At 42.9% G+C, this 13,388-nt stretch overlaps 1 protein-coding gene across 1 annotated transcript in view; it reads right to left on the bottom strand.

Moving 5' to 3' along the window:
* The window catches only part of LOC144679582 (serine/threonine-protein kinase DCLK3-like), a 108,099-nt gene extending 95,916 nt beyond the window's left edge, over positions 1-12,183 (bottom strand). The window contains exon 1 of the mRNA XM_078540100.1: positions 11,660-12,183. Coding sequence (XP_078396226.1) covers positions 11,660-12,035 — 376 coding nt within the window. The 5' untranslated portion in view covers positions 12,036-12,183. The remainder of the gene's footprint in view (positions 1-11,659) is intronic.
* Between the last annotated feature and the right edge of the window lie 1,205 nt (positions 12,184-13,388).

The raw sequence follows: 13,388 nt of genomic DNA, 5'->3' as shown, positions 1-13,388 counted from the left end.
TGGAGGTTGAATTATATGCCTAGGCCTAGGAGAAAAATACTGCAACCTTGAGAACAATACCATCTTGTCTGACCACAGTTATAGGATGAGCCCTGAGACATTCCATTTTGTTCTTTCTCAGGCCGAATGTAATCGGGATCATGATAAGCATTTACGTAAACGAAATATCTGTTGTGCTGGGAACAAATATTTACTACTATATGGATTGGTCAGTTAACTTATGCAAATAAGCGGATAGGTTTGTGCAAAATTTACTGATTGGCCGTAAAATGCTTTTAACAGGTCTGTGTGTATTCTGCTATGAGACGGTACAATAGCTCTCGTTGTATTGTTCTCCCTTGTGCACAAGTAATAAATGGGGTTTCTACGTATTAATGATGCTTTGGTGTGATTAATCTCCAACAGCCCTGGCACCTATTAGGGGAGAGGGGCAGGAACTGGAAAGGAAATTAGCCAGTGTGCAGACAGTTCAGTCTCCAGTGTCTGGGCCTGATCAGGGGAGCAAGATTTCCTAGAACGAGGTCTCGCTCTGCTTCAGTACCAATTCAGGGATCACACCTGATTTACAATCCCAGCTTGGAGTTAGGACAAAGCACTTTTGGCTTCATTATCAACACCAGGCTTAAATAGTGTGAATACGCCACTGACATCAGTGCCAGAGGCTTCAGAATAGTTTTGGTTTCTTACCAGATTAATTCGTGAAGTGACAACACTTTGGTAGGAGGGCAGAATAAGAGGTTACTTAAGTGCATCATAATTCAGTCAGGAAGTCCTTGATTGGATTTTGATTATTTATCGGAAAATGATCGTCAATATTTGAACTGACAGGAACATGGGTCACAATTAATTCAAGTGATTTATTTTCAATCTCCCATTGTTTAAACTGCACTTCTTGGCGATTTTTTAAACTCTACCCCTGCAGTTATGGTAAATCATTACAATATCATGCACAGTAATTTCTGAGAGTTATCAAATTTTCTGCAGTTGCCAAATTCCTCCATTGCCTGTTTAAATCCATTTAATTTCAGCAAACTTCAGAAATATAACATTGATTATTTTGTGATGTACTCCAGGATTCAACGGGCAGTAAAGCACTGAATAATGGAAATGAAGCTGACCTGTTCACAATACACAAGTAATAAAACTCAATCACATTAAATTGCCATTTGCAGATTATTCTGAAAGCACTACCTCAACAGAGAACCAGTCTCTGAAGGCTCTTCTGCCAGCTCCTCAAAAGACTTCAAGCTTCCTCTGCTAAACCTATTATACCATCCTCTCTATCCAGCTTGTCTTACTCAAATTTGACTCAAATGACTGCAACTGCTGAACAGTATACAGGTAACCTCCTTTTTTCAAATGAACACAGTGAGATCTATTTAATGCATCATGTTTCAATACTATTTGCTTACAATCCAGGCAGCCTTTACAGACAAGTGAAAAGCTAATTAGGCAACAATAGTACCTGAAGCAGCTTCAGCCGTCTGCCAGGAGAGACATAACTCATGACTGGCATGTGTTTGGAAGCAAAAGGGGCTATTGTGCCCAAGATATTGGCAAACAGTGCAGTGATCAAGGATTAGAGTTCGAGAGGCAGACGCAGCAGTGAAGGGTGTAGCATGAGCATCATTTGGTTGCCCTTATTTATCAAAGAAAAGAAAGGAACCAAAATAAAATCTGCAGAGAGTGAGGGAAGAAAAATATGTAACAAAGATATAGCAAACATAAGAGTAAGCGACTAACACAGAGAAAGACACAAACTAAGGCAGATACAGAGTGAGCCACAAAATATGTAATTTAACAAACATATAGGGCTGAATTTTTGCTTTGAGGGTGGGAAACGGGAGGCGAAAATGTTTCCAGGTCCTGAACCCACCCTTGGGGGAGAAACAGTTGCTGACCTGAGATTTTCATGGAGGCACCCCCTTAAGTTTACTGGAAACAGGTTCCGTGAACAACCAAGACCGGCACACAGGTTTGTGAAGCTGGAGGCCTCTGATTGGTGCAGCAGGGTAAGTAACTGAGGAGACGCTTCAATGTGAAGATGCCCTCACACCAACTTTTCTAAAAATGGAAATAAGAACCAAAAAAAAGCAGCCAGGGGGACAGGTAGGAGAGGGAATTACTATACAGGGTGGAATTTGGCTGACCCACAACCCACAGGCAGGCGGGAAGGCCTGCCTGGAACACTGCCCCTCCCCTGGCATTCCACTGGGTGCCTGCCTCCAGATAGTCAAACTGTACCCTTTCACATTTGGGGAAAACCCCAGTCAGCTTCCTATCAGTGCTCTTAACAAGGCTCTTAATGAGATTAATTGGCTACCCACCTCATGGGGCCTGGGCAGCCTTGCCAGCCCAGAAGGGAAAAACAGTAAAAACTGGGAAATAAGGATACTGGTCCCTTCTGGGAGGTCCCAACCTGCCTCATCTAAGAAGGTCGGCACCAGGAATGGGGTCAGGAAATCCTCACACTGGCCAGCCCCAATATTTTTGGGCGCATCCACCTCAGTTTTCAACTTTGGCAGGACCCTAAAATTCTGCCAATAATGTCTCTCAATGGTTCAGACATGTTCTCTCCCGCCATTCCTGAGTCCGGAAGAGCCTTGCCCTCTATTTTCCTTTCCAATTCTGTCACCCAACTCTTTCATAGGTTTCCCACTCTTGGTTCCCAGCCCAACCAACCTCTCTGCTCCACCCAGCCTGAATTTCTCCTCCACAGAATGCAACCACTCATTTTCTCCCAAATTATTTTTTTCTAATTTAGTATTTAAATTCCCTCCGTGCTTAAACTGGATAGCTATGGCTCTGCACACGGAAGGGCGGTACAGGTTGAGCTCATTCAGAGAGCAAGAAGGATAAAATAACGAAAATCTCCACAATTGTCATCTTTGGAGGAGAAATTTGGATTGGAGAAGAGCAGCAATTTATTTGATACTAGCAAGTTTCTCTGTCTGCTTGTTTGATAATACCATGCAACAGTTTACAGACTTAGTATTATATTCTTGGACAGACAGAGACAAAAGGAAGAGAGAAAAACAAAGGAAGAGAGAGAAACAAAGAAAAAGTAATTTGTACTATTGCTATGAAGTAACCACTGTTCATCCAGCAAAGACATGAGAATTGTGTAACCTATGTCACCAGTGAAACAATTAAGTTAATCTATAACCAGTTGCACTGAACTCCTGTGCAACAATTAAACTATACATGAATTCTAGATCATGTTGAAAAGATATGTTACAAGAGCAAGTGAATATTGAAATATGTGCAATTTATGTTTAACGATAACAGAAACAGGTTAGTCAACCCATGTCGTCTGTGTTCGTTTTCATCCTCTACATGAGCAGTAGTCCATATCCCCTGTTCTCATGCTGATCTCATATCCCTTTATTCACTTTCCTTCAAACACCTATCCAACTCTGAAAGTCCCTGATGGACCCAGCATCAATCATTCAATCTGGTAGTGCATTCCACAGCTTCACAACCCTCTGCAAAAGAAATCTTTTCCTGCTCCATCCTAAATACGATATTGCCCTTTTGTTCTAGAACCGTCAATCACTGGAAACAGTCTGTTCCCATCAAATCTGTCTTAGTCCTGCACAATTTAAACACCTCTGTTCAAATCACCCCATAAACTCTTCTGGAAACACCAGCCAACCGCAAGTATCCTATTATGGAATTATCCTGGAGTATTTTGCAGTGTAATGTTTCTTGGAATAGATGCATTTTAGTCATCTGTTTTATCAGCATTCACCCATCTGTCTTGTCCTGAGTTGGAAGAGCATCAAAATTAATAGCAGGAATAAATGCTCCAATCAAGTAGTCCTTCAAAATGGACCATCAGTTTACAAATCTGGAATGGCTTTCTGCACGGGGACGAAAAAGCCATTTAATAAAAAATCCACTTGTGGGTCTGCAGAGTGCTTGAAAGAGTTACACATTCTGAATAAACTCTCGGCTCCTAGGCAGAGCACAGCTGAAGTAAATATCTGGTCAGTTCAATGAATGGTCCCCTACTGATATTTATCTAACAAACAGTTGCTTAGAAACATGACATTTCATTTTGTGCTTCTTCTCTGGGGCAATGATCACTGGACTAACTTTTTTTGTCCTCTCCGATTTATCCACACCCAGGCAACATTGACTCCTTTGTTGCGATACTAACCACAGGTGGCCACGCCCTCTGCTACCTCCCCTGAATAACCAAAGCCTGTGGGTGAGTGTCCACAGACTTCCCATTGTAAAGAACATTATAAGCTATCCTGGCCCTGTTCTCATTTCATACATACACTTTGAGTAGGGTCACAGGACATGAGTACCCTAATCCAGTATGAGGTAATGCAGTTAATTGTACACCCTTGATTCAGTTCAGTGGGCACAAGGCCTTGAATTTTCACCTTCCCAGTCTGTATGCTCAGAGACAATCAGTACAAAATCAGTCTAGGGCGGTAGCACCTATCAGGTGATAGCAGCCCGACAGCCTGTTTTACACATTTCAAGTTTCCTCAACATCGACGTCAATGGATAACAAAATTTGGGTGAGTGTAAAATAGGCGCCCAATTTACTCTTGTCCATTCTGTGCTGCTGCCCAAGTCAAATGTCATCCCCAGTGTTTGTACAGCTAAGCCATTGTAAGATTTCTGCATCAACTCTTGATATGTATTACAAAAAAAACCTTAATACATAAAATTAGAACAGAACAGTATAAATACTATTTCTTTTTAAATATGTGTTTTGAATTCAAGGTCAAAGATTATTTTCAAAAATCGGACTAATTTTATAATTCAAAATACTAGATGTCTTCCCATCCTAAATCATTTCCATTCTAATGAATTATTCCAAAGGGCTAATACTGTTGTTGTACATTTTATGAGTATCACTTTGTCAATAGCAAGGTTATAAAAACATCAAATTAAATTGTTCTTTAGCGGCTTGAGGAATAAATATTGGTCAGGACACTAGGAAATTTCCCTGTTCTTCCAATAGAGCCATGGATCGTTAATTTGAACTGAAAGGCAGGACCAGGGATCAGGGCTATGTGGAGAGACTAGAAAAGCAGGGACTGTTCTCCTTAGCACAGAAGAATAAGTGGAAATGAATAGCAGATACTCACATTTCTTAAGTGATTAGAAGGGCAGATAGGGAGAAACTTTCCACTGACAGGATAGTGGGTAACCGGGGCGCATAGATTTATAATTGGCAAAAGTGTGAGGTAGAAGATTAGTTGATTTTTAAAAAAAGCAGCCAGTTGTTATAATCAAAATTGTATTATCTGAAATGATGGTGGAAGCAGATTCAATGTTCTGTTTTAAAAGAGAACTAAATGCATACTTTAAAAGCCTGCATGGATGTTGAAAAAGCAGTGGAATGGGACCAGTTGGAAAACTCTTAGAAAGAGCCAGCACAAATATGATAGACCACTTGCCTCTTTCTGTGCTCAGTCCCAGGAGATTGCTGAAGCAGTTCCTCAGGGTAGTGTCCTTGCAACTCTTAATCCGTGCCCTTTTGCAGAAAGACCTAGACAACATTTAGGCTTGGGCTGGTAAGGAGCAAGTAACATTTGCATCACACAAATGCCAGGCAATGACTAGTTCCAACAAGAGAGAATCCAACCATTTCCCCTTGACATTTAACAGCATTATCATAGCTGAATTCCCCCAGTATCAAACTGAACTAGACCAGCCATATAAATACTGTGGCTACAAGAGCAGGTCAGATGCTGGGAATTCTGTGGCAAGTAACTCACCTCCTGTCTTCCTAAAGTCTGTCGATCATCTAGAAGTCACAAGTCAGGAATGTGATGGAACACTCGCCACTTGCCTGGATGAGTGGGACTCCAACAACACACAAGAAGATTGACGCCATCCAGAACAAAGTAGAATTCTTGAACAGCACCTCATCCACCACCTTAAACATTCACTCTCTCCACCACCAACACACAGTGACAGCACTGTGTACTATATGCAAGATGCACTGCAGCAACTCACCAAGTCTCCTTCAACAGCACCTTCCAAAATGGCAGCCTCTACCATCGAGAAGGACAAGAGCTGCAGATACATGGGAACACCACCACTTCCAAGTTCCCCTCCAAACCACACACCATCCTGACTTGGAACTATTTCACTGTTCTTTTAGTGTAATTGGATCAAATTCCTGGAACTCCCTTCCTCACAGTGTTGTGGGTGTATCTGCACCAGATGGATTGCAGCAATTCAAGAAGGTGACTCACCACCACCTTCTGAAGGGCAATTAGGGATGGAAAAGAAATGCTGGCCTTGCCATCAATGCCCACGCCCCATGAAAGAATTTTTAAAATTCTATGATTCCAGGATTTCAGTTTGGTTACTCGTCCAAAAGAGATATGCATGGAATATATGTGCATTTTTTTCTACACTATCCACTTTTAAGAGAAAAATCTTGCAAGACACAATCTTAATGAAGTTACGACTAAGTGATACCCATATCTCATGGATGAATAAAAAATATAAGGCTTGGGCATGTTCGCTGGATGGAAGACAGATGCATGCCCAAAGATTTCCTGTATGGCGAGGTAGCCAGAGCCAGAAGACCAATAGGATGTTCAAAGCTACACTTCAAGGGTGCTTGCAAGTGTGACATAAAGGCCCTAAACACCGATTTTCACACATGGGAGACACTAGCTGATGACAGACGGAAATGGTGGCATCACCTGTGGGCCGGTTTGTGGCACCATGACAATCAGTGGGTACAGCGGCTTGGCAACAGGCACTAACACCAAAAACAACAACTCAAAACAACACCCGATAACCGCTTTATATGTGGCAGAGCCTGTTTCTCATGGATTGGTCTCTCTAGCCATCAGCAAAAGTGCACCATACGAAGCTACCCCATCTCCAACAGATTGGATTTGCTGCATGTCCAACATCTTATGCAGATGGAAGATGCTGAAGAGTAAGGTAGCTCATTCAGAGCATCCTATAGCATCTTCATCTCAATCTGTGCTTTGTAACTTTCAGGCTTACTGATAAATGTTCTGTCTGCCACTTGCTAAATATGCCGTCCTTTGATTATTAAAATAAATGATGGGGAGGCAAAATCCAAACAACAGCTGCCTTGCTCCTAAGTGTTGGAGGCCCAATGACACAAAAAAATTAAAGGCAGAAATAAAAGGAGCAGCCTATTAATTCTGAAATTTCTGGACAAAAACAAAGGCCTGGTTATCAATGCTGGATCTGAAACAAAAGACTGCGTGCATGCTCAGAATAATTGCAAAAAAGAGGAATGTTCAATATTTATACCAGGATATTAAAGTGAATCACACTGCATTTTATGAATATTTACTATAGATGTTAATCTGAACTCAAAATGCTTTCTTGCTTCTGATCTTTTGTCAGCTTTGAGTGCAAGTTAAAACATCGTGATTTTCTGATGTGCTACACAAGTTCAATCACAGAATTTTGACTCAACGCAATAAAATTACAGCATCCATAATACCCAAGGAGGAAGAAACCACTGATGCAGGTGGTAAGGGCTCCTGGAATTTTTTTTTAAAAAACTACAAGTAAGTCCAATACATTGTGATGTGAAGGCAAGTTTTCCCTTTTCATTTTAATTTCTTCTTTCTTACACTGAAAATGCAGGCTGACAAGGCTCAAACAGAGTAATCCAACTCACTCTTCAGCATAAATTCCATTAAGTGGGTGGGGGAAATTAAAATGTCTTTAAGCACAGATAATGTTCCAGCTGGGGACAGTGAGGACTGGTTCCCACGGTGTCCGGCAAGTCAACTATAAGGAATGTTTACTGAGTAACTAAGGCACATCAACCCTAACAGTGAGGGACATTGGAATTCAGCTCCTCTTTCCATATCCGACCACTCCAACCCCCTCCAAACCCAGCTCAAAAATACAAATGGACATTACAAAAACAACTTTAATTTTTTCAGAAAATATCCTTGAGAACATAGGTTCAGTGCTTTTATAACCTTAACCTCCACTTAAAAGAAGCAGAAAGCTTCGCACAGTATTAGCTTCCAATATCAGTTACAACACATCAGAAATCGGGTAGATCTTTCTTCATAATTTATACAGTATGTGGCACTTAACTTACTCATTAAAGAGCAATGTACTGGAGAGAACATTACACACACAAACCCTTAAGGGAAAGTTCTGTGCTGAATTAAAACCCTACATATTTCTTCAAATTTATCCAGATTGAATGGGTCAACTTGCAAAACAAAAGTTTTCCCTTGCTTCAATATTGGGAAGTTTTGTATTTTCTTCTTCTATCAAAAATATGGAAACACTGCAACCTGCAGCTAAGTGTTTATGCTGACACCAAACAACATGAGGAAACAGGCAAATTTGATGGATTGCTTTCAACACACTACTGCTACTAGGCTATGTGAAAATGTCCTCTTGTTTCTTGCAGAAAGATTAGAGGCTATTGTGGAGTAATATATTGGTACTTGTTGATTCCAACTCCGATAGTTGTATAAACAAGACAAGTCACAGTGAAAACATCACCATTTTACAAAACAAAAGAAACTGTTGTCCAGTGTAGGGGTGGTGTTTAATCACCTGGAGTGCAAGGAGATGGTTATTGATGTTTGGCCATAAATGTACAGGAAGTCTGCATATGATCAAACAGGTCAGAGTCAGTATGCCATAGAAGGAGGCCATTTGGCCCATCAAGTCTATGCTGGCTCTCTGTAGAGCAATCCAGGTGGTCCCACTCCCCTGCTTTCTTTCAGGAATCGCTGGAGTCAGGGAGGGTCCCAGAGGACTGGAAAATCGCTAACGTAACCCCACTGTTTAAGAAGGGAGTGAAGCAAAAGACGGGAAATTACAGGCCGATTGGCCTGACCTTGGTCGTTGGTAAGATTTTAGAGTCCATTATTAAGGATGAGATTTCAGAATACTTGGAATGCATGATAAAATAGGGCAAAGTCAGCATGGTTTCATCAATGGGAGGTCATGCCTGACAAATCTGTTAGAATTCTTTGAGGAGGTAACGAGTAGGTTAGACAAAGGAGAGCCAATGGATGTTATCTACTTGGACTTCCAGAAGGCCTTTGACAAGGTGCCACACAGGAGGCTGCTCAGTAAGATAAGAGCCCATGGTGTTAGAGGCAAGGTACTAGCATGGATAGAAGATTGACTGGCTGGCAGGAGGCAGAGAGTGGGGATAAGGGGGTCCTTCTCAGGATGGCGGCCGGTGACTAGTGGAGTTCTGCAGGGGTCAGTGTTGGGACCACAACTTTTCACTTTATACATGAATGATCTAGATGAAGGAACTGAGGGCATCCTGGCTAAGTTTGCAGATGATACAAAGACATGTGGAGGGACAGGTAGTATTGAGGCTGCAGAAGGATTTGGACAGGTTAGGAGAATGGGCAAAGAAGTGGCAGATGGAATACAACGTGGGGAAGTGTGAGGTCTTGCACTTTGGTAGGAAGAATAGAGGCATTGACTGTTTTCTAAATGGGGAGAGAATTCAGAAATCTGGAGTGCAAAGGGACTTGGGAGTCCTAGTCCAGGATTCTCTTAAGGTTAACTTGCAGGTTGAGTTGGTAGTTAGGAAGGCAAATGCAATGTTGGCATTTATTTCAAGAGGACTAGAATATAAAAGCAGGGATGTGCTGCTGAGGCTTTATAAGGCTCTGGTCAGACCACATTTAGAATATTGTGAGCAATTTTGGGCCCCGTATCTCAGGAAGGATGTGTTGGCCCTGGAGAGGGTGCAGAGGAGGTTCACGAGACCGATCCCAGGAATGAAAGGCTTAACATATGAGGAACGTTTGAGAACTCTGGGTCTATACTCGTTGGAGTTTAGAAGGATGAGGGGGGATCTGATTGAAACTTACAGAATACTGAAAGGCCTGGATAGAGTGGACATGGGGAAGATGTTTCCATTAGTAGGAGAGACTAGGACCCAAGAGCACAGCCTCAGAGTAAAGGGTAGACCTTTTAGAACAGAGATGAGGAGAAACTTCTTTAGCCAGAGAGTGGTGAATCTATGGAATTCATTGCCACAGAAGGCTGTGGAGGCCAGGTCATTGAGTGTATTTAAGACCGAGATAGATAGGTTCTTGATTGGTAAGGGGATCAAAGGTTATGGGGAGAAGGCGGGAGAATGGGGTTGAGAAACTTATCAGCCACGATTAAATGGCGGAGCAGACTCGATGGGCCGAATGGCCTAATTTCTGCTCCAATCTCTTATGGTCTTTATTCCCTTCGCTCTGCAAGTTTATTTCCTTCAAATGCATATAAATCATTTACTCTCTCTGCTTCCACCACCCTCATAGACAACGAGATCCAGGTCATTCTATAGCACTTGCTCCGTAAAAAAGTTCTCCCTCACAACACCCCTCCACCCCCAGTCCTAAATTTTAAATCTGTGTCTGCTAGTTCTTGTACCACCAGCAAATGGTACAGCTTTTCTTTGTCTACCTTATCTAAACTGTTATAACTTTGTACTTGGTACTTGGTAAGAATTAACTCCACAATCTTCCACTAGGGCATTTTCACAGGAGATGCATAATGAGTGCAGTTGATGGCCACATTAATTAAAAATATTCAACAGATTTTCCTTAAATAAACCCTTAGAGAGTATGGAGATTAAGGTTTATGGAAGATTGTTCCAGTCCTTAACTGTCCTTGGGAAAAAGGAGTTAGCAGCGGAAGCGTGTTGGAGTGTGTACATTTGGAGCTGTTGGTTATGAATTCTTCGAGCTTGGTCACCTTAGGGCTTAGTGCACTGTTTATAAATATTTAATTGTTCATTCAAAATGTTATACAGGCATGTCAATCTATGGGCTTTTCTTCCATTCTGGAGACTGTAAACCTGACCAAATGGGAGACCTTAGAATCTTACGAGTAATTGTTTGTAACAAAGCAAGCTGCCTGGCATTGAACTTTCTCAAGGAGGGTAATGTTTTTAGCAGTATATGGGTCCCAAGCAGCTACTCCTTACTCTAAGTGTGGTCTAACCAATGCCTGGTACAGCATTTCTTTCACTGTAGTTGAAGAATGATCCAAATCCTGTTACACAAACCCTAACACCTTGGATGCCTTGGAGGCTGCAAATGGAACCTGTACATTCCACTTTAAATTATTTTGGACGTGGATTCCTGAGTAACAGGATTCATTAGTAACTTCATGGGGGGAATCATGCATTGTGTAGTTGATTAGGGTACTGAAGGACATAAAGTAGCACCCTCACCTTTGAATCAGAAGGTTGTGGGTTCATGTCCCACTCCCGGAAACCAAGAACTGTGAATGTACTCGAAAGAGTTACATGCGATCTGTTGATAACTCGAAAGAGTTACTATTGATTTGCATGATGTTGCATTTCTCTAGGTTGAATTTCATTCCCAATATACTGGCTCAATTGACAAGATTATTGAGATCTTTCTGAAGGCTCACCTCTATCAGATCGCTCCTCGATCTCCTTTCCTTCAAGGGGAACAATTCGGCTTCTCTAGCCTAACCTTGGAGCTAAATTCCCTCAACCTTGGAATCATTCTGACACATCTCTGTCGCCTCCCAAGGGCCCTCCTCACATCCTCCCTGAAGTCTGGGGACCCGAACCGAGCGCAATACTCGAGAGACATTTATCACCTTGTGTGAAAAGTGCCGTGGCTAACATTGGTGCTCTGCTGCCAGCCCTGGCCTCCCTCACCTGTCCTGCCAGCTGTGGCTCCTGGCTGCTCCTGGCCGTACCTGCCGCTGCGGAAGGGCTCGAAGGCTGCGCACACATAACCGTGACCGTCCCTCAGCTCGGCCAGGCTGCGCACAGTGCGACCCCCCCGGGGGCTGTACAGCCGCCTCACTCCATTCGCCAGGGGGATCCAGCGGTTCAGCTCTCCCAGCAGAGCCTCCAGGGACAGGTAGCGGTGGGGGGTGATTCGCAACGCCTTGCCCCGAAAATAGCGGTCGCCGTTCTTGTAAAAAGTGACGAGCCGAGGCCACCGCAGCTCCCCGCAGTCAGGCTCGCCGAGATCTGGGAGCTCCCGGGACAGTCCCGGGGAGCAGTGCTGGGGTCCGGGCCTGGACATTGTACTTCCCGGGCCAAGGGCTCCGGGCTCAGGCAGCTCCTCTGGGCTTTTTCAAACAGAAATGCAAACTCCCAGCCCTTCCTTCATTGAACACGTGTATCCGCATATACAGTTCAACTTTCTCCAACTTAATGCTCATCTTCACTTAACAATTGCTCTGAGTTTCTGTCTGTCTCGGCAAAGTTTCCAGGGTTTTGACTGTAAGTTGGAATGTGTGCCCTGCTGCTCCCAGTCAAATATTTGAAGCTAATTCGTTTTGCAAAAACGATAGCTTCTTGGATGCACAAAGTACGATTTTGCAAAAAATAAACATTGTACTCTTGTCTCAGGAGCACAAATGGTGGAGCACAAAAATGGTTTACCACAATCGCGTTTGCTTGAGCTAAGAGCTTCACAATATTGCACTTCCCGGGGTGAGGGCTTACAAAAAAAAGTCCCGTTGGATGGCCTCTTGGTGGATGCTTTACAATCCCTCCGTTTTGTGATGTACGAGGGTTGTTTTTGCTTCATGGAAGTTGTCAGCCAGTCACTGCACTCGTGAAACCCAGTCGATCGCCAGTGAGCTCTTGGCTCCTTAAAATGGATTTGCAGTTTAGCTACCTTCTACTGCCACTTTCTAAAACTATTAAAAACTACATTGTATGGCGGGGAGAGTGGCTGTATCAGCTGTCACCAATTTTCACACTTTCATTCAAATTCCGTGGTGTTTTATTGGGGCGAGAGTGAATGCAGGGTTATTACTGAAAGACAAAATGAGAACGCGACTTGCAGGGAATCTGATGTATATCCAGCAGCCAGCGCACTGATTCACCCCAGAACACGACTTTGTAAATTGTGCTGGAGTTCACCTCTCGCTGTGGATATAATTGCTGGTCCAATGAAATCGTTGGCACGCTTTTTCATCCTGGATGTTTGAAACGGTTGCCGGGGTAACGCAGTGGTTCCCAGATAATAGGTTAAAAGATGTTTTCCTTGAGGAGTTTGCTGGAGAAAACACATTTTTGCTTGGATCGACGCCTTTCAGATAACACCCCCCCCCCCCCCCGCAGAAACTCAAGTGTACATCTTAAATTTTAATGAAAATTGTTTTCCGTGCAGATCAGTTATTAGTGTCAAACCCTTAACTGTGTCACATCAGACAGCGGGCTGAGCGGCTCATACTCTACTTCAACTAACTCCAAAAGACAAACTTACAGGCACCAGAACAAGGGCGAGTTCAATGCGCATGTTATTATTAGTATGTAAAAAAATCCAGCAAGAGATATTGAATGAGATGTAGATGTAGATGAGAATCGACACAATTTGTTGGACGATTTGCCTTATCCCACCTTCAGCCTGGCAAAAATGGGGCTG

This window comes from Cetorhinus maximus, chromosome 4 (genome assembly GCF_964194155.1).
Source record: "Cetorhinus maximus chromosome 4, sCetMax3.hap1.1, whole genome shotgun sequence".
NCBI lineage: Eukaryota > Metazoa > Chordata > Chondrichthyes > Lamniformes > Cetorhinidae > Cetorhinus > Cetorhinus maximus.
This window is presented reverse-complemented; position numbering and strand designations above follow the sequence as displayed.